Raw genomic sequence first — 26,648 nt, forward strand, 5'->3', positions numbered from 1 at the left:
GACACGCGTAAAGCTGAAGTACTAAACACCTTTTTCCGGAGCTGTTTCACAGAGGAAGGCCGCACTGCAGTTCCTTCTCTAAATCCTCGCATGAACGATAAAATGGCTGACATCGAAATAAGTGTGCAAGGAACAGAAAAGCAACTGAAATCACTCAACAGAGGAAAGTGCACTGGACCTGACGGGATACCAATTCGATTCTACACAGAGTACGCTAAAGAACTTGCCCCCCTTCTAAAAGCCGTGTACCGCAAGTCTCTAGAGGAACAGAAGGTTACAAATGATTGGAAAAGAGCACAGGTAGTCCCAGTCTTCAAGAGACGCAGATGCGCAAAACTATAGACCCATATCTCTGACGTCGATCTGTTGTAGAATTTTAGAACATGTTTTTTGCTCGAGTATCATGTCGTTTCTGGAAACCCAGAATCTATTCTGTAGGTATCAACATGGATTCCGGAAACAGCGACCGTGTGAGACCCAACTCGCTTTATTTGTTCATGAGACCCAGAAAATATAAGATACAGGCTCCCAGGTAGATGCTATTTTCCTTGACTTCCGGAAGGCGTTCGATACAGTTCCACACTGTCGCCTGATAAACAAAGTAAGAGCCTACGGAATATCAGACCAGCTGTGTGGCTGGATTGAAGAGTTTTTAGCAAACAGAACACAACATGTTGTTATCAATGGAGAGACGTCTACAGACGTTAAAGTAACCTCTGGGGAGTGTTATGGGACCATTGCTTTTCACAATATATATAAATGACCTAGCAGATAGTGTCGGAATTTCCATTCGGCTTTTTGCGGATGATGCTGTAGTATACAGAGAAGTTGCAGCATTAGAAAATTGTAGCGAAATGCAGGAAGATCTGCAGCGGATAGGCACTTGGTGCAGGAGTGGCAACTGACCCTTAACATAGACAAATGTAATGTATTGCGAATACATAGAAAGAAGGATCCTTTATTGCATGATTATATGATAGCGGAACAAACACTGGTATCAGTTACTTCTGTAAAATATCTGGGAGTATGCGTGCGGAATGAATTGAAGTGGAATGATCATATAAAATTAATTGTTGGTAAGGCGGGTACCAGGTTGAGATTCATTGGGAGAGTCCTTCGAAAATGTAGTCCATCAACAAAGGAGGTGGCTTTCAAAACACTCGTTCGACCTATACTTCAGTATTGCTCATCAGTGTGGGATCCGTACCAGCTCGGGTTGACGGAGGAGATAGAGATGAACCAAGGGAGAGCGGCGCGTTTCGTCCCAGGGTTATTTCGTAAGCGTGATAGCGTTATGGAGATGTTTAGCAAACTCAAGTGGCAGACTCTGCAAGAGAGGCGCTCTGCATCACGGTGTAGCTTGCTGTCCTGGTTTCGAGAGGGTGCGTTTCTGGATGAGCTATCGAATAGATTGCTTTCCCCTATTTATACCTCCCGAGGAGATCACGAATGTAAAATTAGAGACATTAGAGCGAACACGGAGGCTTTCAGACAGTCGTTCTTCCCGCGAACCATACGCGACTGGAACAGAAAAGGGGCGTAATGACACTGGCACGTATGGTGCTCTCAGCCATACACCGTTGGGTGGCTTGCGGAGTATAAATGTAGATGTAGATGTACTTGAGTCCTCCAATGGACATTCAGACTACCAGTGTCCTCTTCCGTTTGTTGTAACTAACAAGCAGTGAGAAGCAGAAAAGCGCCATTTGAGCTGTGGAATGTGAACGACGCCGGCCGTTGTGACCGAGCGGTTCTAGGCGCTTCAATCCGGAACCGCGCTGCAGCTACGGTCACAGGTTCGAATCCTGCCTTGGGCATGGATGTGTGCGATGTCCTTAGGTTAGTTAGGTTTAAGAAGTCCTAAGTCTAGGGGACTGGTGTCCTCAGATGTTAAGTACCATAGTGCTTAGAGCCATTTGAACCATTTGAATGTGTACAAATAAAAAAAAGGCTACCTTCTGGGTATTTTCAGCAGGCAGCAAATAAGGAGCTAAGCTTGAAGTTATCGTTGGTTAACTGTTATGTGAATATGTTATTTAAATGGCTAATTCATTGTGTGACAACACCGATTATTTTTTAAAAGCACACCAGATTAATGAAATTTATTTGCAGTTGTCAAATGTTTCTGACATTAGCTGCATTAGGTATGGTGCGCGCAAAACGGCTCGGGAAGCGTGGGGAGAGCAGCAGTGGTGGGGGGTCGCTCGGAGTGCTGTAGGGGAAATACCGAGCGATGGAGGGGAAGTGCCGTTCTCAACTGAAGCCTATGCTTGCACTGTTTGTAAATACACTACTGACCATTAAAATTGCTACACCACGAAGATGACGTCCTACAGACCCTACATTTAACAACAACAACAACAACAACAGGAAGACGATGCTGTGATTTGCAAATGATTAGCATTTCAGAGCACTCACACAAGGTTGCCGCCAGTGGCGACACCTACAACGTGCTGACATGAGGAACGTTCCCAACCGATTTCTTATACACAAACAGCAATTGACCGGCGTGTAATGAGGAGAAATGCGTACTACCACGTTTCCGACTTGATAAAGGTCGGATTGTAGCCTATCGCGATTGCGGTTTATCGTGTCGCGACATTGTTGCTCGCGTTGGTCGAGATCCAATGACTGTTAGGAGAATATGGAATCGGTGGGTTCAGGAGGGTAATACGGAACGCCGTGGTGGATCACAATGGCCTTATATCACTAGCAGCCGAGATGACAGGCATCTTATCCACATGGCTGTTACGCGTCTCGATCCCTGAGTCAGAAGATGGGGACGTTTGGAAGACGAACACCATCTGCACGAACAGTTCGACGACTTTTGCAGCAGCATGGACTATCAGCTCGGAGACCGTGGCTGCGGTTACCCTTGACGCTGCATCACAGACAGGAGCACCTGCGATGGTGTACTCAACGACGAACTGGGTGCACGAATGGCACAAACGTCATTTTTTCGGATCAATCCAGCTTCTGTTTACAGCGTCATGATGGTCGCATAAGTGTTTGGCCACATCGCGGTGAACGCACGTTGGAAGCGTGTGTTCGTCATCGCCATACTGGCGTCTGACTCCGCGTGATGGTATGGGGTGCCATCGGTTACACGTCTCGATCACCTCTTGTTCGCATTGACGGCACTTTGAACAGTGGACGTTACATTTCAGATGTGTTACGACCCGTGGCTCTACCCTTCATTCGATCCCTGTGAAACCCTACATTTCAGCAGGATAATGCACGAAAGCATGTTGCAGGTCCTCTACGGGCCTCTCTGGATACAGAAAATGTTCGACTGCTGCCGTGGCCAGCACATTCTCCAGATCTCTCACCAATTCAAAACGTCTGGTCAATGGTGGCCGAGCAACTGGCTCGTCACAATACGCCAGTCACTACTCTTGATGAACTGTGGTATCGCGTTGAAGCTGCATGGGCAGCTGTAACTGTACACGCCATCCAATCTCTGTTTGACTCAATGCCCAGGCATATCAAGGCTGTTATTAAGTCCAGAGGTGGTTGTTGTGGGTACTGATTTCTCAGGATCTATGCACCCAAAATGTCAGTTCTAGTACAATATATTTGTCCAATGAATACCCGTTAATCATCTGCATTTCTTCTTGGTGTAGTAATTTTAATGGCCAGTAGTGTATTGCATGGGGGACTCTCCACGACCTCACTTGCACGGTGACCATTCAAAATGATCTACTGTCACCTCTACTTTCGTTAGTATCTATACAGAATTCCCCTGTAAATACAGCGGTTTATATTCGTCTGGATTACTAATCATTTGTATCTTTCAGAGAAGCCTCATGAGTGGCTAATATTGACTGAAACCTACATATTTCTGTGGTAGTCAAGCCAAATTTGCTTTTCTTGCCAAAGACACCTGTGCTCACACTGTCTCATTTCACTGACACATTGTGGAGACACAACTGCGTGAGAATTCTGAAGCAGTAGTTTAATAAGTTTATTAATTGAGGAAATGAGCAGAAGTACCGCCAGTACCTCATGAAAAGCACATTCCTGGTACAAAAAAACGTGTAATGGCTTCACTTATGTGTGTTCCAAAACCCATAGCATTTCTCGTTTCAGCAGCTTTCGACGTCCCTTAAAAATTACATTCATTCACCGAAATAGTCCAAAGTTATTGGTATAACACTGTAGATAATGAAGTCTTATATAATGACGATATGGTAAAATACTCTCCTCTTTGCCAGCCGATGTGTCCGAGCTGTTGTAGGCGCTTCAGTACGGATCCGCGCTGCTGTTATGGTCGCAGATTCGAATCCTGCCTCAGGCATGGATGCCTGTGATGTCCTTAGGTTAGTTAGGTTTAAGTAGTTCTAAGTCTAGGGGATTGATGACCTCAGATGTTAAGTCCCATAGGGCTTAAGGCCATTTGAGCCATACTTTCCTCTTTGTGTGCTATCATTTAACAAAATCTCTTTTCTGAAACTGTTTAAGAAATATGAGGAATGTTGTAGATATTTCACTCTGCCTTTATTGCTGTCGCAGCGCGATCACAAGTGAGTATGCTATATCATATCAATTTTCTCGAGATTGATGACAGATACCTGCCCTCAAGTTTAAAGAAAAATTCAGTGTGTTAGCTAAATTTCATACGCAACAGCGTATTATGTAACATGCACCAAACGCAAAATCATAGCGACCTATATTTCTCATTGTACACTTTTCCGAATTTCGCGCAGTGTCTTACTTTCTACATCTATCTACATCTACATCCATACTCCGCAAGCCACCTGACGGTGTGTGGCGGAGGGTACCCTGAGTACCTCTATCGGTTCTCCCTTCTATTCCAGTCTCGTATTGTACGTGGAAAGAAGGATTGTCGGTATGCTTCTGTGTGGGCTCTAATCTCTCTGATTTTATCCTCATGGTCTCTTCGCGAGATATACGTAGGAGGGAGCAATATACTGCTTGACTCTTCGGTGAAGGTATGTTCTCGAAACTTTAACAAAAGCCCGTACCGAGCTACTGAGCGTCTCTCCTGCAGAGTCTTCCACTGGAGTTTATCTATCATCTCCGTAACGCTCTCGCAATCACTAAATGATCCTGTAACGAAGCGCGCTGCTCTCCGTTGGATCTTCTCTATCTCTTCTATCAACCTTACCTGGTGCGGATCCCACACTGCTGAGCAGTATTTAAGCATTGGGCGAACAAGCGTACTGTAACCTACTTCCTTTGTTGTCGGATTGCATTTCCTTAGGATTCTTCCAATGAATCTGTCTGGCATCTGCTTTACCGACGATCAACTTTATATGATCATTCCATTTTAAATCACTCCTAATGCGTACTCCCAGATAATTTATGGAATTAACTGCTTCCAGTTGCTGACCTGCTTTTTTGTAGCTAAATGATAAGGGACCTATCTTTCTATGTATTCGCATCACATTACACTTGTCTACATTGAGATTCAATTGCCATTCCGTACACCATGCGTCAATTCGCTGCAGATCCTCCTGCATTTCAGTACAATTTTCCATTGTTGCAACCTCTCGATACACCACAGCATCATCTGCAAAAAGCCTCAGTGAACTTCCGATGTCATCCACCAGGTCATTTATGTATATTGTGAACAGCAACGGTCCTATGACACTCCCCTGCGGCACACCTGAAATCACTCTTACTTCTGAAGACTTCTCTTCATTGAGAATGACATGCTCCGTTCTGTTATCTAGGAACTCCTCAATCCAATCACACAATTGATCTGATAGTCCGTATGCTCTTACTTTGTTCATTAAACGACTGTGGGGAACCGTGTCAAACTTCTTGCGGAAGTCAAGGAACACGGCATCTACCTGTGAACCCGTGTCTAATGCCCTCTGAGTCTCGTGGACGAATGGCGCGAGCTGGGTTTCACACGACCGTCTTTTTCGAAACCCATGCTGATTCCTACAGAGTAGATTTCTAGTCTCCAGAAAAGACATTATACTCGAACATAATACGTGTTCCAAAATTCTACAACTGATCGACGTTAGAGATATAGGTCTATAGTTCTGCACATCTGTTCGACGTCCCTTCTTGAAAACGGAGATGACCTGTGCCCTTTTCCAATCCTTTGGAACGCTTCGCTCTTCTAGAGACCTACGGTACACCGCTGCAAGAAGGGGGGCAAGTTCCTTCGCGTACTCTGTGTAAAATCGAACTGGTATTCCATCAGGACCAGCGGCCTTTCCTCTTTTGAGCCATTTTAATTGTTTCTCTATCCCTCTGTCGTCTACTTCGATATCTACCATTTTGTCAACTGTGCGACAATCTAGAGAAGGAAGCACAGTGCAGTCTTCCTCTGTGAAACAGCTTTACATTTAGTAATTCGGCCTTTAGTCTGTCATCCTCTGTTTCAGTACCATTTTGGTCACAGAGTGTCTGGACATTTTGTTTTGATCCACCTACCGCTTTGACATAGGACCAAAATTTCTTAGGATTTTCTGCCAAGTCAGTACATAGAACTTTACTTTCGAATTCATTGAAAGCCTCTCGCATAGCCCTCCTCACACTGCATTTCGCTTCGCGTAATTTTTGTTTGTCTGCAAGGCTTTGGCTATGTTTATGTTTGCTGTGAAGTTCCCTTTGCTTCCGCAGCAGTTTTCTAACTCGGTTGTTGTACCACGGTGGCTCTTTCCCATCTCTTACGATCTTGCTTGGCACATACTCATCTAATGCATATTGTACCATGGTTTTGAACTTTGTCCACTGATCCTCAACACTGTCTGTACTTGAGACAAAACTTTTGTGTTGAGCCGTCAGGTACTCTGTAATCTGCTTTTTGTCACTTTTGCTAAACAGAAAAATCTTCCTACCTTTTTTAATATTTCTATTTACGGCTGAAATCATCGATGCAGTAACCGCTTTATGATCGCTGATTCCCTGTTCTGCATTAACTGATTCAAATAGTTCGGGTCTGTTTGTCACCAGAAGGTCTAATATGTTATCGCCACGAGTCGGTTTTCTGTTTAAGTGCTCAAGCTAGTTTTCAGATAAAGCACTTAAAAAATATTTCACTGGATTCTTTGTCCCTGCCACCCGTTATGAACGTTTGAGTCTCCCAGTCTATATCCGGCAAATTAAAATCTCCACCCAGAACTATAACATGGTGGGGAAATCTACTCGAAATATTTTCCAAATTATTCTTCAGGTGCTGAGCCACAACAGCTGCTGAGCCCGGGGGCCTATAGAGACATCCAATTACCATGTCTGAGCCTGCTTTAACCGTGACCTTCACCCAAATCATTTCACAATTCGAATCTCCGTCAATTTCCTTCGATACTATTGCACTTCTTATGGCTATAAACACGCCTCTCCCTTCACTGTCCAGCCTGTCTCTGCGGTATACATTCCAATCTGAGTTTAGGATTTCATTACTGTTTACATGTGGTTGCAGCCAACTTTCTGTCCCTAGTACTATATGGGCGTTGTGACTGTTTATTAGTGAGAGCAGTTCTGGGACCTTTCTATAGACGCTCCTGCAGTTTACTATTAGCACATTAATATTGTTGTTCCCTGTTGCATTTTGCCTACTCCTGCCTTGCCGCGTCTCAGGAGGCGTCTTGTCGGGCCTAAGGAGGAAATTCTCTAACCTAAAAAAACCCTATGTGCACTCCACACGTACTCCGCTACCCTCGTAGCCGCTTCCGGCGTGTAGTGCACGCCTGACCTATTCAGGGGGACCCTACATTTCTCCACCCGATAGCGGAGGTCGAGAAATTTGCACGCCAGCTCTCCGCAGAATCGTCTGAGCCTCTGGTTTAAGCCTTCCACTCGGCTCCAAACCAGAGGACCGCGATCGGTTCTGGGAACGATACTACAAATAGTTAGCTCTGATTCCACCCCGCGAGCGAGGCTTTCCGCCTTCACCAACTCCGCCAGCCGCCTGTACGAACTGAGGATGACCTCTGAACCCAGACGGCAGGAGTCATTGGTGCCGACATGAGCAACAATTTGCAGCCGGGTGCACCCAGTGCTCTCTATCTCCGCCGGTAGGGCCTCCTCCACATCTCGGATGAGACCCCCCGGCAAGCAGACAGAGTGAACACTGGCCTTCTTCCCCGACCTTTCCGCTATTTCCCTAAGGGGCTCCATCACCCGCCTAACGTTGGAGCTCCCAATAACTAATAAACCCCTCCCCCCGTGTGCCTGCTCGGACCTTGCTGAAGGAGCAGCCACATGTCCACTCACAGGCAGAGCGGGCGATGCCACATGGCCAGCCTCCACATTGACCCTCCGCCTCGTGCGCCGCGAACGCCGCTGAACCCGCCACTCCCCTTGGGGAGAGGGTGGCCCAACCGCGCCCGGTACCCGCGAAGATGTCTCGACAGCAGGGACAGTGGGTGAAGCATGTAACACCTGGGGTGTACCTTGCGACGCACCAGACTCCCCACTGCCGCTACACTCCGAGGCAGCAGCCTGAAGACGGCTGACCGCGGCCATCAACACGCTCAGCTGTTCGCGAAGAGTGGCCAGCTCCCCCTGCGTCTGTACACAGCAGTCACACATCCTATCCATCCTAAGAAATCAATTTAATATAGAGTGTTAATCAACTTTTAACTAGACTGCATATTCACTAAAGGCGGCTGATTATTGACTAAACTGTGATTGCTAACCACTTCTTGTAGAAAACAAGGAAAATAGCACTACCTGTCTCTGGACTGTATTCAAAACAAACACTAGCACTACTAGCACTATGGCTGACTAAAGGGACTCTCTGACTGTATTCAAAACAAACACGAGATCTATGGAACACTTAATAGCACTCGACTATTAAAGCTTCCTAAAAGCAAGAACACGCAGAAGAAGAAGTGACAAGGAAGAAAAATACAGTTACTACTTAAATTAAGGTAGCTCGCTGCACAGCGGACGTGAAGCAGACGGCGGTTAGGGCGACACTTTCATATAAATATCACAGTAACTATAACTATTTACGAAATGATGGGCACATCATCATGTTCCTGACATATAATGGCTCTGAGCGCTATGGGACTTAACTGCTGAGGTCATCGGTCCCCTAGAACTTAGAACTACTTAAACCTAACTAACGTAAGGACATCACACACATCCATGCCTGAGGCAGGATTCGAACCTGCGATCGTAGCGGTCGCGCTGTTCCAGACTGTATCGCCTAGAACCGCTCGGCCACTCCGGCCGGCCTGACATATGAAGCTGCAAATAAAGAAAAACTGATATTTTTTTACCGAACAGTTTCTTTAAAACCGTTTGAGAAAAACTCGATTCTGACATCGTCGACCTGACACACTTGTCGGCTTCCCTTTCCGAACAAACGAATGAACGCGCCCAGTGCTTTGGACGAAAACTGGTCACTGCGAGTCAACCACTGTATGCTGCGCTAGTTATATAAAGATACACCCCTGGAAATGGAAAAAAGAACACATTGACACCGGTGTGTCAGACCCACCATACTTGCTCCGGACACTGCGAGAGAGCTGTACAAGCAATGATCACACGCACAGCACAGCGGACACACCAGGAACCGCGGTGTTGGCCGTCGAATGGCGCTAGCTGCGCAGCATTTGTGCACCGCCGCCATCAGTGTCAGCCAGTTTGCCGTGGTATACGGAGCTCCACCGCAGTCTTTAACACTGGTAGCATGCCGCGACAGCGTGGACGTGAACCGTATGTGCAGTTGACGGACTTTGAGCGAGGGCGTATAGTGGGCATGCGGGAGGCCGGGTGGACGTACAACACGTGGGGCGTGAGGTCTCCACAGTACATCGATGTTGTCGCCAGTGGTTGGCGGAAGGTTCACGTGCCCGTCGACCTGGGACCGGACCGCAGCGACGCAGGGATGCACGCCAAGACCGTAGGATCCTACGCAGTGCCGTAGGGGACCGCACCGCCACTTCCCAGTAAATTAGGGACACTGTTGCTCCTGGGGTATCGGCGAGGACCATTCGCAACCATGAAGCTGGGCTACGGTCCCGCACACCGTTAGGCCGTCTTCCGCTTACGCCCCAACATCGTGCAGCCCGCCTCCAGTGGTGTCGCGACAGGCGTGAATGGAGGGACGAATGGAGACGTGTCGTCTTCAGCGATGAGAGTCGCTTCTGCCTTGGTGCCAATGATGGTCGTATGCGTGTTTGGCGCCGTGCAGGTGAGCGCCACAATCAGGACTGCATACGACCGAGGCACACAGGACCAACACCCGGCATCATGGTGTGGGGAGCGATCTCCTACACTGGCCGTACACCTCTGGTGATCGTCGAGGGGACACTGAATAGTGCACGGTACATCCAAACCGTCATCGAACCCATCGTTCTACCATTCCTAGACCGGCAAGGGACCTTGCTGTTCCAACAGGACAATGCACGTCCGCATGTATCCCGTGCCACCCAACGTGCTCTAGAAGGTGTAAGTCAACTACCCTGACCAGCAATATCTCCGGATCTGTCCCCCATTGAACATGTTTGGGACTGTATGAAGCGTCGTCTCACGCGGTCTGCACGTCCAGCACGAACGCTGGTCCAACTGAGGCGCCAGGTGGAAATGGCATGGCAAGCCGTTCCACAGGACTACATCCAGCATCTGTACGATCGTCTCCATGGGAGAATAGCAGCCTGCATTGCTGCGAAAGGTGGATATACACTGTACTAGTGCCGACATTGTGCATGCTCTGTTGCCTGTGTCTATGTGCCTGTGGTTCTGTCAGTGTGATCATGTGATGTATCTGACCCCAGGAATGTGTCAATAAAGTTTCCCCTTCCTGGGACAATGAATTCACGGTGTTCTTATTTCAATTTCCAGGAGTGTATTACCTATCGGTCAAAATGAAAATTTGTGCTAGACCAGGACTCGAACCCTTAGTTCCCATTTGTCACGAGTGGTTGCTTTAGCCACTTGGACTGTCTGAGCAAGCTCACAGGACTGACACAAACTTCAATATTTCACACTTTCTACGGCCCCATTGCTGCCTTGACGCACAAAATGACGAATGCAATACTTACGTTAAATCTCCAATATACCCTGTGGCGGGAATCTGAGAAAAGTTGAGAGCAACGGCGTTGTAGACAGTATGACATTTAGAAATTTCGGTTGGTGCTGGAAGCGTGATCGGGTAGCAGGAGGTGACCACTTGCAAAAAGCTGGGTTTGAGTCCCAGACCTGCACAAATTTTCATGTGTCACCAATAAATTTTCATACGTAATGCAGCTCGTGTCAGAAAGATTCCACAATTGCGAATATGCTTCATAAATTTAGTTCAGCTACAGTATTGTCACCAATATTGTTTCTTCAGGCACTGACAAAAACAATAACAGTTTAACATACAGAATCTCATGGCATTCGTATGCAGTGACAGGATGCTGTAAATTTGTAAGACAAAATCAGAAAAATTGGTTAGAGGCCACTCTGATTTTAATCCCAGTCTTAAACCTTTCTATTATTTCGGTCTTTGTTTGTCTGATGTATAGACTAATCACTATTGGCTAAATACAACATTCCTGATTTACACCCTTTTTATCCGAGCACTTCGTTACTGATATACTATTCTTACTGTTACCTCTTCGTTCTTGTACATATCGTATAATACCTGTCTTCGCAATTTGTTGCTATTCTTCTCAGAATTTTTAAACATCTTGCAATATTTTACGCGGCCAAATACTTTTTCTAGGCCGATGGATGCTATGAGGGTGTCTTTATGTTTCTTAATTCTTGCTTCCGTTACCAATCGGAACTCCAGAACTGCTTACCTGGTGCCTATAACTTTCCAAAACCTAAAAATGGCCTTGCGGTTGAGTAATTATTTCAATAAAAAACAGTTTTTAATATGACACTACTTTATCAGGCTAAAAGCATATAATAATTTCTCCTATCCCGTACAGCTTCCTAACACCACACAGATAGTCCTGAAAATTTGTGACTGTGAATTTTTAATAGCTGTGGAAACACTTGTAACATTTATAATGAAAATCGGAGGAGCATGCAGTATTTATGGTAAGGCGGTTAATTATTTGTGCATCACTTATATATTGCATGCCACTCACGTTTTTCGTAATAAATCTTACAAGTATTTTGATAGCTATTAAAAATTAACAAGTAAAAGTTTCACAACTATCTATGTTGGTTGAGGAATCTGTATGGGACTAGGAAAAATTATTTGATTTTTTAGGTCAATTAAAAGCGGCATATAAAAAAATTAATTTTTATTCACATTGTTAATATCTGCCTTTTAGTATTGGGTGTGTGAATGTTTTCAATCGATTCCAAACACTCTCATGAGTTTATAACAGAGGCATGTGGTAAAATTCAGGTTTACTTTAGTTTCTCTTCATGTGAGTCAAACAATACATTGCTTCCTCCCAGGTGTATCTTGCAAAAATTCCATGAAGGTAAGAATTTGAGATCACATGGAGAATTGCCACCAATCGTCCTTGCCCCAAACCATTCCTGACTGGAACAAGGAAGAATGGGGATTGGTAGTGGTAGACACAATACCCTCCGCCAAACACCAGGCAAGGAGGTGGGTTAATATTGTATTGCCATCCAGTTCTGAGCTATGTTGAAAGTGAAAGTGTCTAAGAAAGTATCCTCCGCCCGACACCTGATAAGAAAAAGGGTTAGTATTCATCTTTTTGATTTGCAGCTCCTTGTATTGACCGCGTCTGCAGTTAAAAATTTTTTGCATGTGATGTCCACCAGTTATGCAAAACACCGTTTTTCTCAGTACCCAAACATGTTTCGGCACCACTGCGCCATCATCAGTGGGTTTTCGTTTGTATTTATTCTTTACACCAAACATAAAGAATAAATAAAAATTAAAACCCACTGATGATGGCACAGAGGTGTCGAAACATGTTTGGGTACTGAGAAAAACGATGTTTTGGATAACTGGCGGACCTCACATCCAAAAAAAAGGGTTAATATTGCTTCGTCAAACAGTTGTGATCTATGATGAAAGTTCCAAGTAGTTCATTGGGAAGATGGTTAAAAACAATTGAAAATTTGCGCAAAAGGCTCACAGACGACCCAGTAACAGAAAAAGGGTCTTGAAATGTGGGAGCCAGAGAGGAAATCGTTGTGGTGAGTCGCATCAGACCATTCAAAAGACTGGTGACCATAAAAGAAACGATGTCAAACCCCTCACCTGAAATGGCTGCTGAAGAGGCTGATCCAGCCGAGGCCTCAAAGCTCTTCCTCCACCTGCTCACGATGCCTGGGATGCGAATTGATGGGGACTTCCTCTTCCTCCGGACTCCGCCGTCCCGGTCTCTCTTCTTCTGGAAGCTGCAGCGCACGTCCCACAGTTGCTTCCAATGGGCCACCCTCTTCTGTGCCGCCGATGGAGGTACCCTGCTGGGTACCGGGACAGCAGCGAGGCAGCTGGCTACACTGTTGTGGTCAGCTGGCAGTTCCGTACCAGCTAACACTGCTGGGTGCTGACCTCCTCCGGTGATTACTCCATCTGTTGATCCTGGCGTTTCGTTGACTTCAGATATTGGTACCAGTTCTCCTTCATTCGTATCCACCATTTTTACTGCAGGTTCAGACTCAGTGGCGGTTTCCATACTCTCATCGACATCCTTGGAATCTGGAATGGTGACCTCGCTATCCTGTGATGCTCGAACTTCTGCTTCCCCATTGAGGTCCAAAATATCTGGTGTCGGAGTGGCACCAATGACACAAATTGTCACATTGCTAGTCCTAACCATGGGGGTAGTGTCTTCACCTTTCACAGGTACATCACCTGGAATGGATGCATCTGATATATCAGCCTTAACAGCTTCTTTGCCCTCCGTGTGTACACAACTCTGGCTTCCTCCAACGTCAGTGTCTGGATACTGAGTGCTCTCAGTTACTAGCAGATTATTTTGTGTTACAATATCTTGTACAGGAATTACACTTTCATGAATATCATTCCCAGAAGTAGCAATGGGTACTTCCTCAGTTTCATCATTGAAAACTTTTGCAGGAGTTTCATTGCCTATACCTTTGGAACTGGCCAGCTTGGCAGACTCCAGATTGCAGTTCCCATCGCCAGGCGTCGTCACACTGAATTTCTCATTAGAACGAGATGTCCCATCTGCGCACTCTGACAGAATGCTCGATGACACGTCGCCATCAGTGTCCAGCAGCGCTTGGCTGCTGGAGGGGCTCCCGTCGCTACAAGCGCCACTCTTGTCCTCTCTGGACCTCATCCCGTGCTTCCTGCCAGATGTCTTTGTCCGTGACTCAGGTCGAGGATTTCCAGATGCGTCAGTCGCAGCCACAGCCTTCGTCACGTCTAAGTCAGTGTCGTCGTAGTAAATAAGCCTCCTTCTGCGTGGTCGAGTTTTAACTTGTGTCTCACCGGACACCTCTGAATCGCTGAAGACCTGTCGATCTATCTGTGGTGGGAACGCTGTATACAGATTGTCTACGAGGTCCGCGTCCTCTATGACTATTATAGGAACGCTTAATTCCCTTTCGAGATGGCTTCTCACTGACTCTACAGCAGAGTTGCCAACGCTGGAAATACCTTTTTCTGGGGGACTCGTGGTACATGGATCACCTTCACCAGTATCTCGACACCCCTGGGGCGACATATCACGAGAATCGTCACTAGGCGTAGCTGACCTCTCATTGTCAGCTAGAGACGCGTTGTCAGAACTCTTGTTATCCGAATCGTCAAACGAGTCTGGGCTTTTGTTCGAGGATGAGAAAGTGGACTTCGATGCATGGGTAATGGATGGACTCGCTTTCTTCTCCTCTTGCAAGCCTTCAGCTTTCACAGCAGATGGTCCTCCTGTGGCAGGAACCACTGTCTTATTCCCATCATGTCCATCTTCTCCCTCCTCAGCAATTGGTCCCATCGGAGGTGGTCCCGGTGACAGCACCCTGGGGTAGTACCTAACAGGCGTGCTCTCACCCTCTCTCCACTCTGACTCATCATCACTGTCGTCCTGATAGCCCCAGATTTCCCTCTCAGCTGGCCCCATGAAGCCACTTTCTCCAGTGTGTCCCTTGTCGTCGCTGGTGAACTTCTGGAAGGGCTTGCACCTCCCTGGCAGGTCAGATTTGACCCCATTATGTGGTGGAGACGATTTGTTTCTTGGAACGCCACTGATGCTGCTTACGTCAGGGCTGCGGTGCAGTGAATTGTGCAAGTCGTCTGTGCTCATGTAGCCAGAGTCACCAGTATCGCCAGCTCTCTGTTCCTCACCTGAGTTGTACTGCCCTTCGGGTGTTGACTGGTAGTCATTTGCGTCCTCCGATGAAGCTCTTCCTGCAGCACTTCCAGTGTTATCGTACTGACCGGATGTACTGTCGGAGTTCTCCTGGGCTGCCCGTTCGTTTTGGAGACGTGCCCGCTCCAGCCCATCCTCAAACTGGCGCAGAGCTTCCTCTAGGCTGGGGGCTGAAATAACCGAGTCAAAGTCAACCAATGAGTCGTCAAACGCGTTGACAGGACTGCAGACGCCACTCCTACCTGATGGTGGACCCAGAGGGACATCTGACGGCCACAGGTGGAACTCTGCATCATCCTCATCTGCAAGAAGCAATGATTTAGGTGTAGGCTGGGAATCGATCGAATTAGGTAACTGCGGATTATCACCAGAAACTGCACCTTCTCCATCTTTCTCCTTTCCAGCTGTCTCATTAGCTTTCTCAGATTTTTTCTCATTCTCTTTAAGCTCTTTAATCACCAGTTGATCTTCCTTGCCTGTCATCCACTCTTCATCTTTTCTCTCTTTGTCTTCTTCCAGTACCTCTCTGAGTTCATTCTCTTCTTCAGACTTATTCTCCTCAATTTCCACCTCTTCCATCTCTTCAATCACAAGCTTATTTTCTTCACTTGTCACCCACTCCTTCCTCTTCTCCTCTTTCTCACTTTTCACTCTCTTTACTTCTCCATTCTCATTCTCATCTTTAGAATTCTTGTTCTCATTTTCTGCCTGCTCCACCTCTTTTGTCACAAACGTATCTCCCTCACATGTCACTCTTCCTTTCCCTTTAAATTCATTCTCTTCTACTATTTCTTCCTCTTCTATCTCATTCTCTCCTTTAGAATTTTTCTTCCCATTTTCTAATTCTTCTACCTTTTCTGTCACCATTTTGTTATATTCCTCACCTTCCTTCTTGTCATTCTCAGTCACTATTTTCCCTTTCTCCACTAGATCTTTTTCTGTGGTCTCATATATTCCCTTAGAATTATTGTTTCTATTTTCTGACTCTTCCATATCCGATTGCTCTGTCTCCTTACATTTCTCAGCCTTTTCTACTACCTCCATTTCTATATTTCCCATCTGTTTCTCATTGACAATTACTTTTTGCTCTTCCATATTTACATTCTCTATTCCTGTTTCAGCCGTTACATCGGGTGTGGTCTCCTCTTCCACTACCTCTTTTTCATCTATTTCCTTCTGAGCCAATTCTTTTTCTGTTGTCTGTTTCTCGCCCTCCTGTTGATCATTTACTTCTTCACTGGACAATTCATTCACGCCTATACCTTTCTGAGACGAGTATTGAGTGTCTCTCGAAACCTGAACTTGCTTACTTTCGGTTTCTTCTTTCTCTTCAGTTTGTAGAACTGGAGGTACTTCATGTGGATTACCATCTTCAGCGTTGCCCTGTTGCTCAAGAGCTGGTATAACGTTCTGTTTTAACATGCTATCATGCTTTTGATCCATATCAGTCGTTACTTCTGATTCCCCAGTGCGTATTTTATCTTCCTTTAACTTTGCCTCCTGAGAACTACATGCCAATATCAGAGGCTGCTCTCTTTCTGCAGCAATTTCAGAGGAACCACTGTAGCTACCAGTAAGTTCAACGCTTTGTTTAGTGGAACGTTCTTTGTCTTCGCCATTGTCAGGAATTCCACCATCTGTTTTTATGTCATCAACATGCGGGGCCTCTGGTGCAACTGATTCAGAACATGTCATTAGTTTATCATCTCGTCTTGACAGTAGCAGATCTTCGTTGGTTCCTGAATGTTCCACCACTTTTTCAGCTAGAAAGTGGTCGAACTGGCTATCGAAGAAGTTAGTGCTAGGCTGCATCAAGCTTCCTGCAGGTAATGTGAAGTTCAGGATGTCATCGGACGCACCTCCGCTGGCATTGTTTTCGTTTTCTTCACTTACCAGAAAAGGGACGCTATTTTCAAAGGAGTCTTTGGGCCCGTAGTTTTGGCTCTGACATAAGGAATTGTCTTGGCTCTCACTGGTATTAACGTCAAAATCGATTAACACTCCACACGTTTCGTTATTTTCATGCGAGGCACTGCTGTACTCCCCATTCCGTGTCTCAAGTTTGGAGGGTAGTACAACAGCATTGTTGTTGCAGGCAGAGCTGACAGGGCGTGCCACGAAAGACTGGAAATCTCCACTGGACAATGTTTCAGCCTGTTCGCTGGGACTTTCTGTGGTAAGCTCATCCATCAATACATCAGACGTTGTTACCTGAGCAGTTAGAGTGTCATCTGATGTCGGTTCTTCGTGCTGTTTTTCTGCGATAGTATCACCAACATCTGCATCACTTACATTCGTCTGAATAAACTGATCACATGGTGATTCTGGCCTCTCCATTTTACTGCTGTGTACTTCCACTTCGTCTACAACCCTATTACTCGTTGTACTCGTAGCCTGGGCAGCCTGGTCAGATGATAATTCGAGCATTGTTGTTTTGTCATCAATTGTTGCTTTAGAAACTGATTCAGTACATGTCGATTCTTCACTATGCCTTTCCACGTGTCCGAATTCTAGACGCACGTCATCTGATCTTCCAGCTGCCTCTTGCTCACTTTCTTCTCCCGCCTTCCGTTCGACCACGTAGTCTTTTGGAACTTGAGCTGCTGGATATTCACACATTGCAGTTCCTGGAGACAAGTCCGCATCATCTCCCACATTGTCTTCGTTCATGTTTCCAGCAAGAGACTGTTCTCCACCTGTTTCTCGAACAATATCAGTAGTTACTGACGAGGCTTCTGATTCTATAGTTTCGCCTACAGAACCTGCAATAGTCATTACTTTATCCGTTACCATTTCTCCAGAGCTCTCGATCTTCCCGTGACTATAGCATTCTGGCACCTCTTCTACAACCTTTGAGACGGCCTCATTATTTCCGATTTCTCCACTATAGGGAGATTCATCAGCAAGCCCCAATGTATCCTTACAGTATACGTCTCTGTCTTCAGGTTGTGATGACTTCTTTTCTGCTCCAGTACACGCAAAATTGGGACTGAAAACGTAGCCCTGACTATGAGGACAATTTTGTTGACTATTTATATAACTTTCTTCTCTCTTCATCTCAGTAGATGGCTCAAATGGATCTGACACTGAAGCACTAAATACTAAATCTACTCTTTCTGCTGTACCAAGTAACCCAGATACTTCTACTTCATTATCTGCTTCACTTCCTTGAACATCTGCCTGCGTTTTAACAGTGTCATGAAACTTCAGTATGCTTCCCATCGTCATATCATCCTTACAGGAGCCATTCATGTGGTCTCTCTGATCACTGGATATAGACAGTTTATCCCCCAATGCTTCCATCTCGCAACTTGGATCACTTTCCCTCTCAGAATTTTTTTCATGGGTGCTCTCATCACCACATTCGACGTTTAACAGAGGTGATGGATGTGATTGAGATTCCCCATTCGGCTTAGAGACAGGCACCAGTACAGTAATTTGCTTATGATGTTCACCTTTTTGGTCCTCTACACCTGTCGTCATAAATGCATCCAAACATTGTCGTCCAATCTCCGTCTCCTCATTACTGCTTGTCTCATGTGCAGTATTATTTTCTTCTATATCATCCTTAGTTTCTGTGCTTCTCAGGCGTGCTTCTTGCAAATGGGGTGAACCAGACGCATTGTCATCATTACAGAATTCATTTAGTGCTGTCGGTTCCATGTCAGCCTGCGATGGACCACACTCAAATGAGGAGGTGACAGTTTGAGGCAGCGACTCGTTGACGGGTGCAGTTCGCGACGACTTCCTGCTTTCATTCAACTGCTCTATAGATTCTGCTTCGTCTTCAGTATGGAGGCTTTCGTACAGCTCCTCGAACAGCTCATCAGCACTCGTCTGTACAACCGTGTCCGTCAGAACAGACGACTGGTAAATCAGATCGATGTCGTCTTCTGTCAGAACTTCTACACGTGGCTCCTCATCTGGGTTCTTGATCTCCGAGTCCTGTACGCTGGAGGACTGTACTTCATCTTCCAGTCTCACTGGATTCTGAGATGCGATATTTCTGCTACCACTTGACCCTGGCTCACCGGACAGATTTTGGGACCCTGATACTGTGTCGAGCGAAACAAGCTGGTGAACATCGGGATGGAGGTCTCCAGAGCCATTCCCTGCCATTTTCGTTTGGAACTGATGTGCTACGTCTTTGCTGACACTCGAACCCAAAGATGTGCCAGGTGCAGTTTTGTCCCAATCGCTGGACTGCTTTTGAGACTCCAGTGTAATTTTGGACGCTTGTACATCCAGTGAAACATACTGGGGGATAGTGGATGTGAGGTCTGCCATACCAGAGTGTTCATCAAGTGGAAGACTCGCAAGAATGTCTGAATGATCAGGTTGTTCTGCAGTGCCATGACTTCCCAGTTGTGAATAAGATATAAAGTCATCGAGGGATTCCACTGAATCTTCCGAGAAGATCCTGAAAACTTCGTCAACAAGCTTCTCCTCGTCTATTTGTGACAGAGAACCACTGTGGTGGAGCTCTGGTCGGTATGTGTCTCCCACAACACTGTCTTTCCCTAGACTCATAGTTGATAGGTCTCGTCTGTCGTCTGTGTTAATTGATAGTTGTAACCCTTCTGTTGACTGTGGCGTTACAGGATGGACAGTATTTTGACCCTGTTTATCGTTGGGTAAAGAGCTGTTGTACTCGGTATCAGATCGTTGTGAAAATTCTGTCAACAAAGAGCTACTCTTGGCTGTGTCTTGGCAGAACTGTGGAATGTTCTCTCTACGTGTTTTGTCCAGCAATGTTCTGTCACTGTGGGCGCTGTCCAGTTGTTCTGACACTTTCTCAGGTTCATCTTCAATACTGTCCTCGGTAGTCAAGAAGGTGCAGGGAGAATCAGGCCTACAGGACGACAAGTTGTTGTAAGGTTCTACTCCATTTTTGGCTGTATGTTCATCTGGCTTGATGTAATGGACGCATAAATGGATCTTCTTCGTGGTTGGCACTTCTTCTGATGAGAGTGGTGGTTGTTTTTCAAACACAGCAATTCTATCTCGTACAATACCGGGGACGACGTCAGTTTCTTCACTTTTTTCTTCTGTGGGCGTCAGCAGATCTGGTTTTTGCTCTAGAGGGACCTTTTGGTTTTCTGGTTGAGAAGTGTCTGCAGGGGACAAGTTTCGTAGGCTTCTACATCTGGCAGGCTTATCAGTCGCTGCTGATTCGTTGTTCGTGACCGGAACTGGGATTGTGGTCTCCATCTGAAGGTGCTGTGTAACAGCTCTGTTCCCAACATACTGGTATGAAAATGGACCAGTGGGCTCCGTGGGTGGGCTATACCCTTGTACCTCTTTCTGGACGACATCATTACCTGTTAGACTGCTGTGCCCACTTCTGTAACTCTTGGACGCAACACTGATTTTGGCCTCTGGAACGCTGTCAGTACTCCATTCAGCCCCGAGTGAGGCAGTTTTGGGGTCAACACCAGGTATATCATGCTTCTGGGCACTACATTCTTCACCAACTCCTCCTTTCACACCTAGTAAGTCCCTCACATGGTCTTCCATCTGCTTTCCTTGTTCCTCACTGTTGGAGGCTGGCCCTTCAGCAGTGCCTTCTCCAGACTGCAGGGCCTGGTCTCCTTCCCTAGGGAGGGCTGTTCTATCCTTGCAGCGGCTGCGGGCGAAATACGTTCTGCCCTTGCCAGCCAGCCCTTCGTTGGGCTCTGCGTCCTCCAGCTCGGATATAGCGTTCAGCCCAGAGGCGTCGCCTGGGCAGCTTTCGATGCCGTAGCGGACGCTGGATGGTGCCGAAGACGGACGCCTGCAAAAAAGAGTGAATTCTCCATCAATTTCCTGTAAAACGAACCAGCAGAATGCGAAATTTCAGAATTTGAAATTGAATTATTTAGCAGTTTCCAGAAGGAGATTTTCACTCTGCAGCGGAGTGTACGCTGATATGAAACTCCCTGGCAGATTAAAACTGTGTGCCGTACCGAGACTCGAACTCGGGACCTTTGCCTTTCGCGGTCAAGTGCTCTACAAACTGAGCTACCCAAGCACGACTCACGCCTCGTCCCCACAGCTTGGAAGGTAGGAGAAGAGGTACTGGCAGATATAAAGCTGTGAGGACGGGCCGTGAGTCGTGCTTGGGTTGCTCAGATGGTAGAGCACCCGCCCGCGAAAGGCAAAGGTCCAGAGTTCGAGTCTGCCAGTAAGTTTTATTTAGCAGTTGTTTGTGTCAATTTTTGGTGTCTTCACAAATGTGTGAAATGATAACACTTTTAAAATAACGTCGCCTTGACCTTTGTAGGAAATCAGTGATCTCGACATGTAAATAAATGTATTCACTAGAATGAAAGTATCACTCGACAGCGGAGTGTGCACTGATATGAAACTTCCTGGCAGATTAAAACTGTGTGCCCGACCGAGACTCGAACTCGGGACCTTTGCCTTTCGCGGGCAAGAGCTCTCTTAACTGAGCTACCCAAGCACGACTCATGCTCCGTGCTCACAGCTGTAATTCCGCCAGTACCTCGTCTCCTACCTTCCAAACTTCACAGAACCTGCGAACCTTGCAGAACTAGCACTCCTGGAAGAAAGGATATTGCGGAGACATGGCTTAGCCACAGCCTGGGGAATGTTTCCTGAATGAGATTTTCACTCTGTAGCGGAGTGTGCGCTGACATGAACCTTCCTGGCAGATTAAAACTGTGTGCCGGACCGAGCGAAAATTTGATTCTAGAAACAACCCCCAGGCTGTGGCTGAGCCATGTCTGCGCAATATCCTTTCTTCCAGGAGTGCTAGTTCTGCAAGGTTCGCAGGAGAGCTTCTGTGAAGTCTGGAAGGTAGGAGACGAGGTACTGGCGGAAGTAAAGCTGCGTCGACGGGGCGTGAGTCGCGCTTGGCTAGCTCAGATGGTAGAGCACTTGCCCGCGAAAGGTAAAGGTCCCGAGTTCGAGTCTCGGTCGGGCACACAGTTTTAATCTGCCAGGAAGTTTCATATCAGCGCACACTCCGCTACAGAGTGAAAATCTCATTCTGATATGAACTACACTGCACAATATACCACGTGTAGCAGTATGAAACCGGAATTCGGTTGCAATAATTACACGTCTGTTGTTTGAAACTGATAAACAATGTTTTATTCAAAATAATCTCCATTGCTATTTATACATTTCTCCCCTCTCCCCCGGGGGAGTCGAATGCCACGCCAAAACAACAGTTCTTCTTTTCAAGCGAACCAGTCAGCGAAACATTTTCGTGTATTTTCAGGCGAATTGAAGCGTTGTTCAGCGAGAGCGTGTCCCAGTGATGCAAACAGATGATAATCGGATGGAGCCAGGTCTGGAGCGTAAGCCGCATGCTCTGGTATTGACCAGCTGAACCCCACGATCGTTTCCCTGACCCGAGTTGCTGAGTGTCATAGGGCTTTATCAAGGAGGAATATGACTTTGTGTTGCCTTTCTCCATATTCCTGCCGTTTTTCACGTAATGCTCGACTAAAATCGATTAATTGTTGTTGGTAGCGTTCATTGTTAACGGTTTCACCAGCTCATAATAGATGATACCCTTCTGATCCCACCAACCGTAGAGCATTGTCTTATTTCCAAAGCGATTTGGACTGGATGTCTATAGTTTGCAAGGATTCACCCACGATTTACGACGATTAGGATTCTTAAAACGTATCCACTTTTCATCACCTGTCACTATTCCATGGAGAAACTACTTTATTTTGTATCTGGCGAGCAGCATTTCACAGGTGGTCTTTCAATTTGCTTGCTGTCTTTCATTCAGTTAATGAGGAACACAATTTCCCACATTCTTCACCTTTCCCACAGTTTTCAACCCGAAAGAAACGGCTTTCTGCGTCACATTCAATTGTTCCGCGAGTTTCAGTTTGAGGATCACCTTCGTCCAATGTTGTTGTTGTCTTCAGTCCTGTGACTGGTTTGATGCAGCTCTCCATGCTACTCTATCCAGTGCAAGCTTCTTCATCTCCCAGTACCTACTGCAACCTACATCCTTCTGAATCTGCTTAGTGTATTCATCTCTTGGTCTCCCTCTACGATTTTTACCCTCCACGCTGCCCTCCAATACTAAATTGGTGATGCAATAACGCCTGCAATTCGTTGTCTTCGAACTTTTTCGGTGGTTTTCCCGCGCTAGTCTTTTCTCACTTGAAAATGACCACTTTTGAATTTTTTTAACCACTCGAAACACCGTGTATTCGCAAGAGCATGTTCACTGGAAGCTCCCACAAGCATTCGATGCGATTCTGCAACAGATTTCTTCAAACTGATAACAGAAAACCAATGCTGTCCGCAAATCGTAGTTCTTAGGCACAAAACTCGGTATGTTTACGGGTTTGAAACACATACCGAAGTATAGAACTCAGGTTAGCCGACGTGGCCGAGCGGTTCAAGGCGCTTCAGTCCGGAACTGCGCGCCTTCTCCGGTTGCAAGTTCGAATCCTGCCTCGGGCATGGATGTGTGCGATATCCTTAGGTTAATTGGGTTTAAGTAGTTCTAGGAGACTGATGACCTCAGATGTTAAGCCCCATAGTGCTCAGAGCCATTTGAAACATTTTCAACTGAGGTTACTGTGCGATGACATTCGTTGTCAGCCGTTACAGGAAGCAGATGGCGCTGCAGACGCGGTCTCATGGGCCCTACACTGACGGCTAGAACCTTCTCTAGGAAAACTCCGGTTTCATATGTCTACACCTGATAATTACATGATCAGTTTTTTGAAACGCTGAAATTGTCTCCCGTTACCACGCAGAAGTTTGAAATTCGAGTCAAAGGCGCTTACAATTTTCCACTGTAGTCGTGCAAAAGTGGGAGCGAACTCCAGCCCAATTCTGCCCGACTCCACCGTGGAGGTGTGTTACGCGGTGAGAAGTTCGTTTCAGCCCCTCTTACCCACATCTCACCCTACCTATTGCCGCCTCTGTGAAGTTGACTACGTTGAAAGAAAATGTCTTCTCTCTGTGCCACTTTAAACTGCAATGGATCATTCAATAAAAGCAACTTTTCCTGCCACAAAATATATAATTATATCACCAGTGCTGTTTTTCTGGGGGAACGCTGGGGGATGCGTACCCCTAAACCTTTTCGTCGACAAAGTAATTTTTTACGATGTTGAGAATTTGGAAGAGTGCCAAAGATTTATTTCACAGGCGTAAATTTTTTATTTCACTTTTTCGTGTTGGCAATTGCAACACAACGGTACCAGTGCAGTTTTTGGTGGTAAAACCGATGTCATTGACTGTTTCAAGCATTTCGAAGCTGCGGCAACAGTTCTCGAAAATTGAATCGCTGGCAGCCAGTTCGACAAGCATGTAGTGCTATTAGCGATAGATGTCTCTACAATCCCGCTACCATGATCCTCGCGATTCATTGCCATCTTCGCTTTGTTGTTCTTTTTTCATTTGCGTTTGCTGTTCCGTTCTTGTCGGTAGTGCGAAATTTTACAGTGTGTCCTGTCTTTCGTTGCAACTTGTAAGTTAAGTTGTAGATGAGAGATGAGCAGAAAACTAACAAGCTATTTTACTTGTTCTCCTGCATCTAAAAAACTAAAAACTGTCAATAATTCGTGTGCGGGTGTAAAGCCAGGAAGTTCAACATCAGTGGATGACGAAAGTGATGGCGTCATGACTAAAAGCAGACGGGAGGTATCCCATGCTTTAGTTATAAGTAATTTTCGCTGCATTATATCCAATTTCGGAGTACCCTTAAACTTTTTTTTTTTAGAAAAAAAGCACTGTATATCACTATCACAAATTTGATAAGAATTATGGCTGGTGTCACTAAAATTGGGCGGTCTAAGAAAAAACAGAGAAAAAATTATTTTTAAATTTCACTACTCACCGTTAAATGTTTGTGTGGAGACCATAATCACATTTAGTTAGCTGTTTCGAAACCTACACGAAGCTGGAATGCAATAGTGCTATAACTTTGGTTCATAAATTGTTATCAAGGAAATTTTCTGTCGTGCGAAGTGCTGATGCGATAAAACACTGCAATGTTTCATAATTTACGTTAACTCCACAGCTCGTCTTTAATATATGGCACTTATCACACAATAATTTTGAAATTAAGCTGTGACTGGCATTGCATAAGTAATATATACGACTCTGAATAACACTTTACTTTCAAATTACAATTTCAACATACACTTGCATTGATTCAGGAATGAACAGTAATTAGAATCAGAATCAAATCAGCAAACGAATGCGATGTGAATGTGAATGAAAATCCGAATGCTAATGAAGGAGTCTACAATGTTTCGTAACTTATATAACAAATTCGAATGTGTGTGATATCTTATGGGACTTAACTCCTAAGGTCATCCGTCCCCAAGCTTACACACTACTTAACCTAATTAATCCTAGGGACAAACACACACATCCATTCGCGAGGGAGGACTCGAACCCCCGCCGATACCAGCCGCACAGTCAACGACTGCAGCGCCTCGGACTGCTCGGCTAATCCCGCGCGGCACTTATATATCAATTGTGAAAAAAAAAAACATTTTTGTCATGTTAATACGTAGTGTGTATTATATCGCTACGGTATAGTTTCCCCTTACTTTTACACAATGTTAGTCACTCTGCTTGAACATTAACTGTTATTACCTATAAATAACGAACAAACCGTAAGAACTGCGTAAAAACTGTTAAATTTAAGAAAGAGAAGGAAGATTGGTTTAACGTCCCGTCGACATCGAGGTCATTAGAGGCGGAGCACACGCACAAATTTTGTCAAGACGAGGAAGGAAATCGGCGGTGCGCTTTCAAAGGAACTATCCCAGCATTTTCTTGGACCGATTTAGGGAGGCGCCACAAAGGACTATCCCATAACCGAGGCGAAGACATCATTAACTCGCTGTGCGATCCCTTAACAGACGCCCCTCCCCCCAATAAATCCTCTCCCAGCAAGTTAAACTTCCCCAAGTTAATCTTCCCATCCATCCCACTAAAACCTCTCCCTGCAAGTTAATCTTACGTATTCCTTGCAGCAGCAACAAGTCTCTGTCTCAAATCGACCAACAAGCTGTATTGCTACAGTCCCACCCTGTCGCTTAATACTGTGACAAAATCCAAGCCACAAACGCAGAAGAACCGTCCCACCATTTACAAAGTCGACTGGGGGAAAACATGGGAAAATTAAGTGTGGATGATTGGATGAAGGTCAGAAGCCAAGAATGCTGAACATGGATATCGTTTGGGACACTCAGGTTCAACTAATTCCAAGTAAACTTTAATTACATAGTAATTTAATTTAATTACTTAATAATTTGTTCTTGTCATCTTCATCTCATGACATGATCCCTTTATAGGTTTCTTGTAGCAGTAAGAAGTCTTATCAAACTGATCAGGAGGCCAGATCATTATTGTCAAGTCTTGGCGTCCAATACTTTAGAAAATCCGAACCCAAGGACGTGACAACCTTCCTAGCAGTTACAATGTCTAAGAAAACCACAAAGGGACTAAAAGTGGATG

General features: G+C 45.7%; 1 protein-coding gene across 1 annotated transcript in view; it reads right to left on the reverse strand.

The window, feature by feature from the left end:
- The window catches only part of LOC126293450 (uncharacterized), an 807,495-nt gene that overhangs the window by 79,449 nt on the left and 701,398 nt on the right, over nucleotides 1-26,648 (reverse strand). Inside the window, exon 12 of the mRNA XM_049986682.1 lies at nucleotides 13,112-20,964. Coding sequence (XP_049842639.1) covers nucleotides 13,112-20,964 — 7,853 coding nt within the window. The remainder of the gene's footprint in view (nucleotides 1-13,111; nucleotides 20,965-26,648) is intronic.

The sequence above is a fragment of the Schistocerca gregaria genome, chromosome 10, assembly GCF_023897955.1.
Source record: "Schistocerca gregaria isolate iqSchGreg1 chromosome 10, iqSchGreg1.2, whole genome shotgun sequence".
Lineage (NCBI taxonomy): Eukaryota > Metazoa > Arthropoda > Insecta > Orthoptera > Acrididae > Schistocerca > Schistocerca gregaria.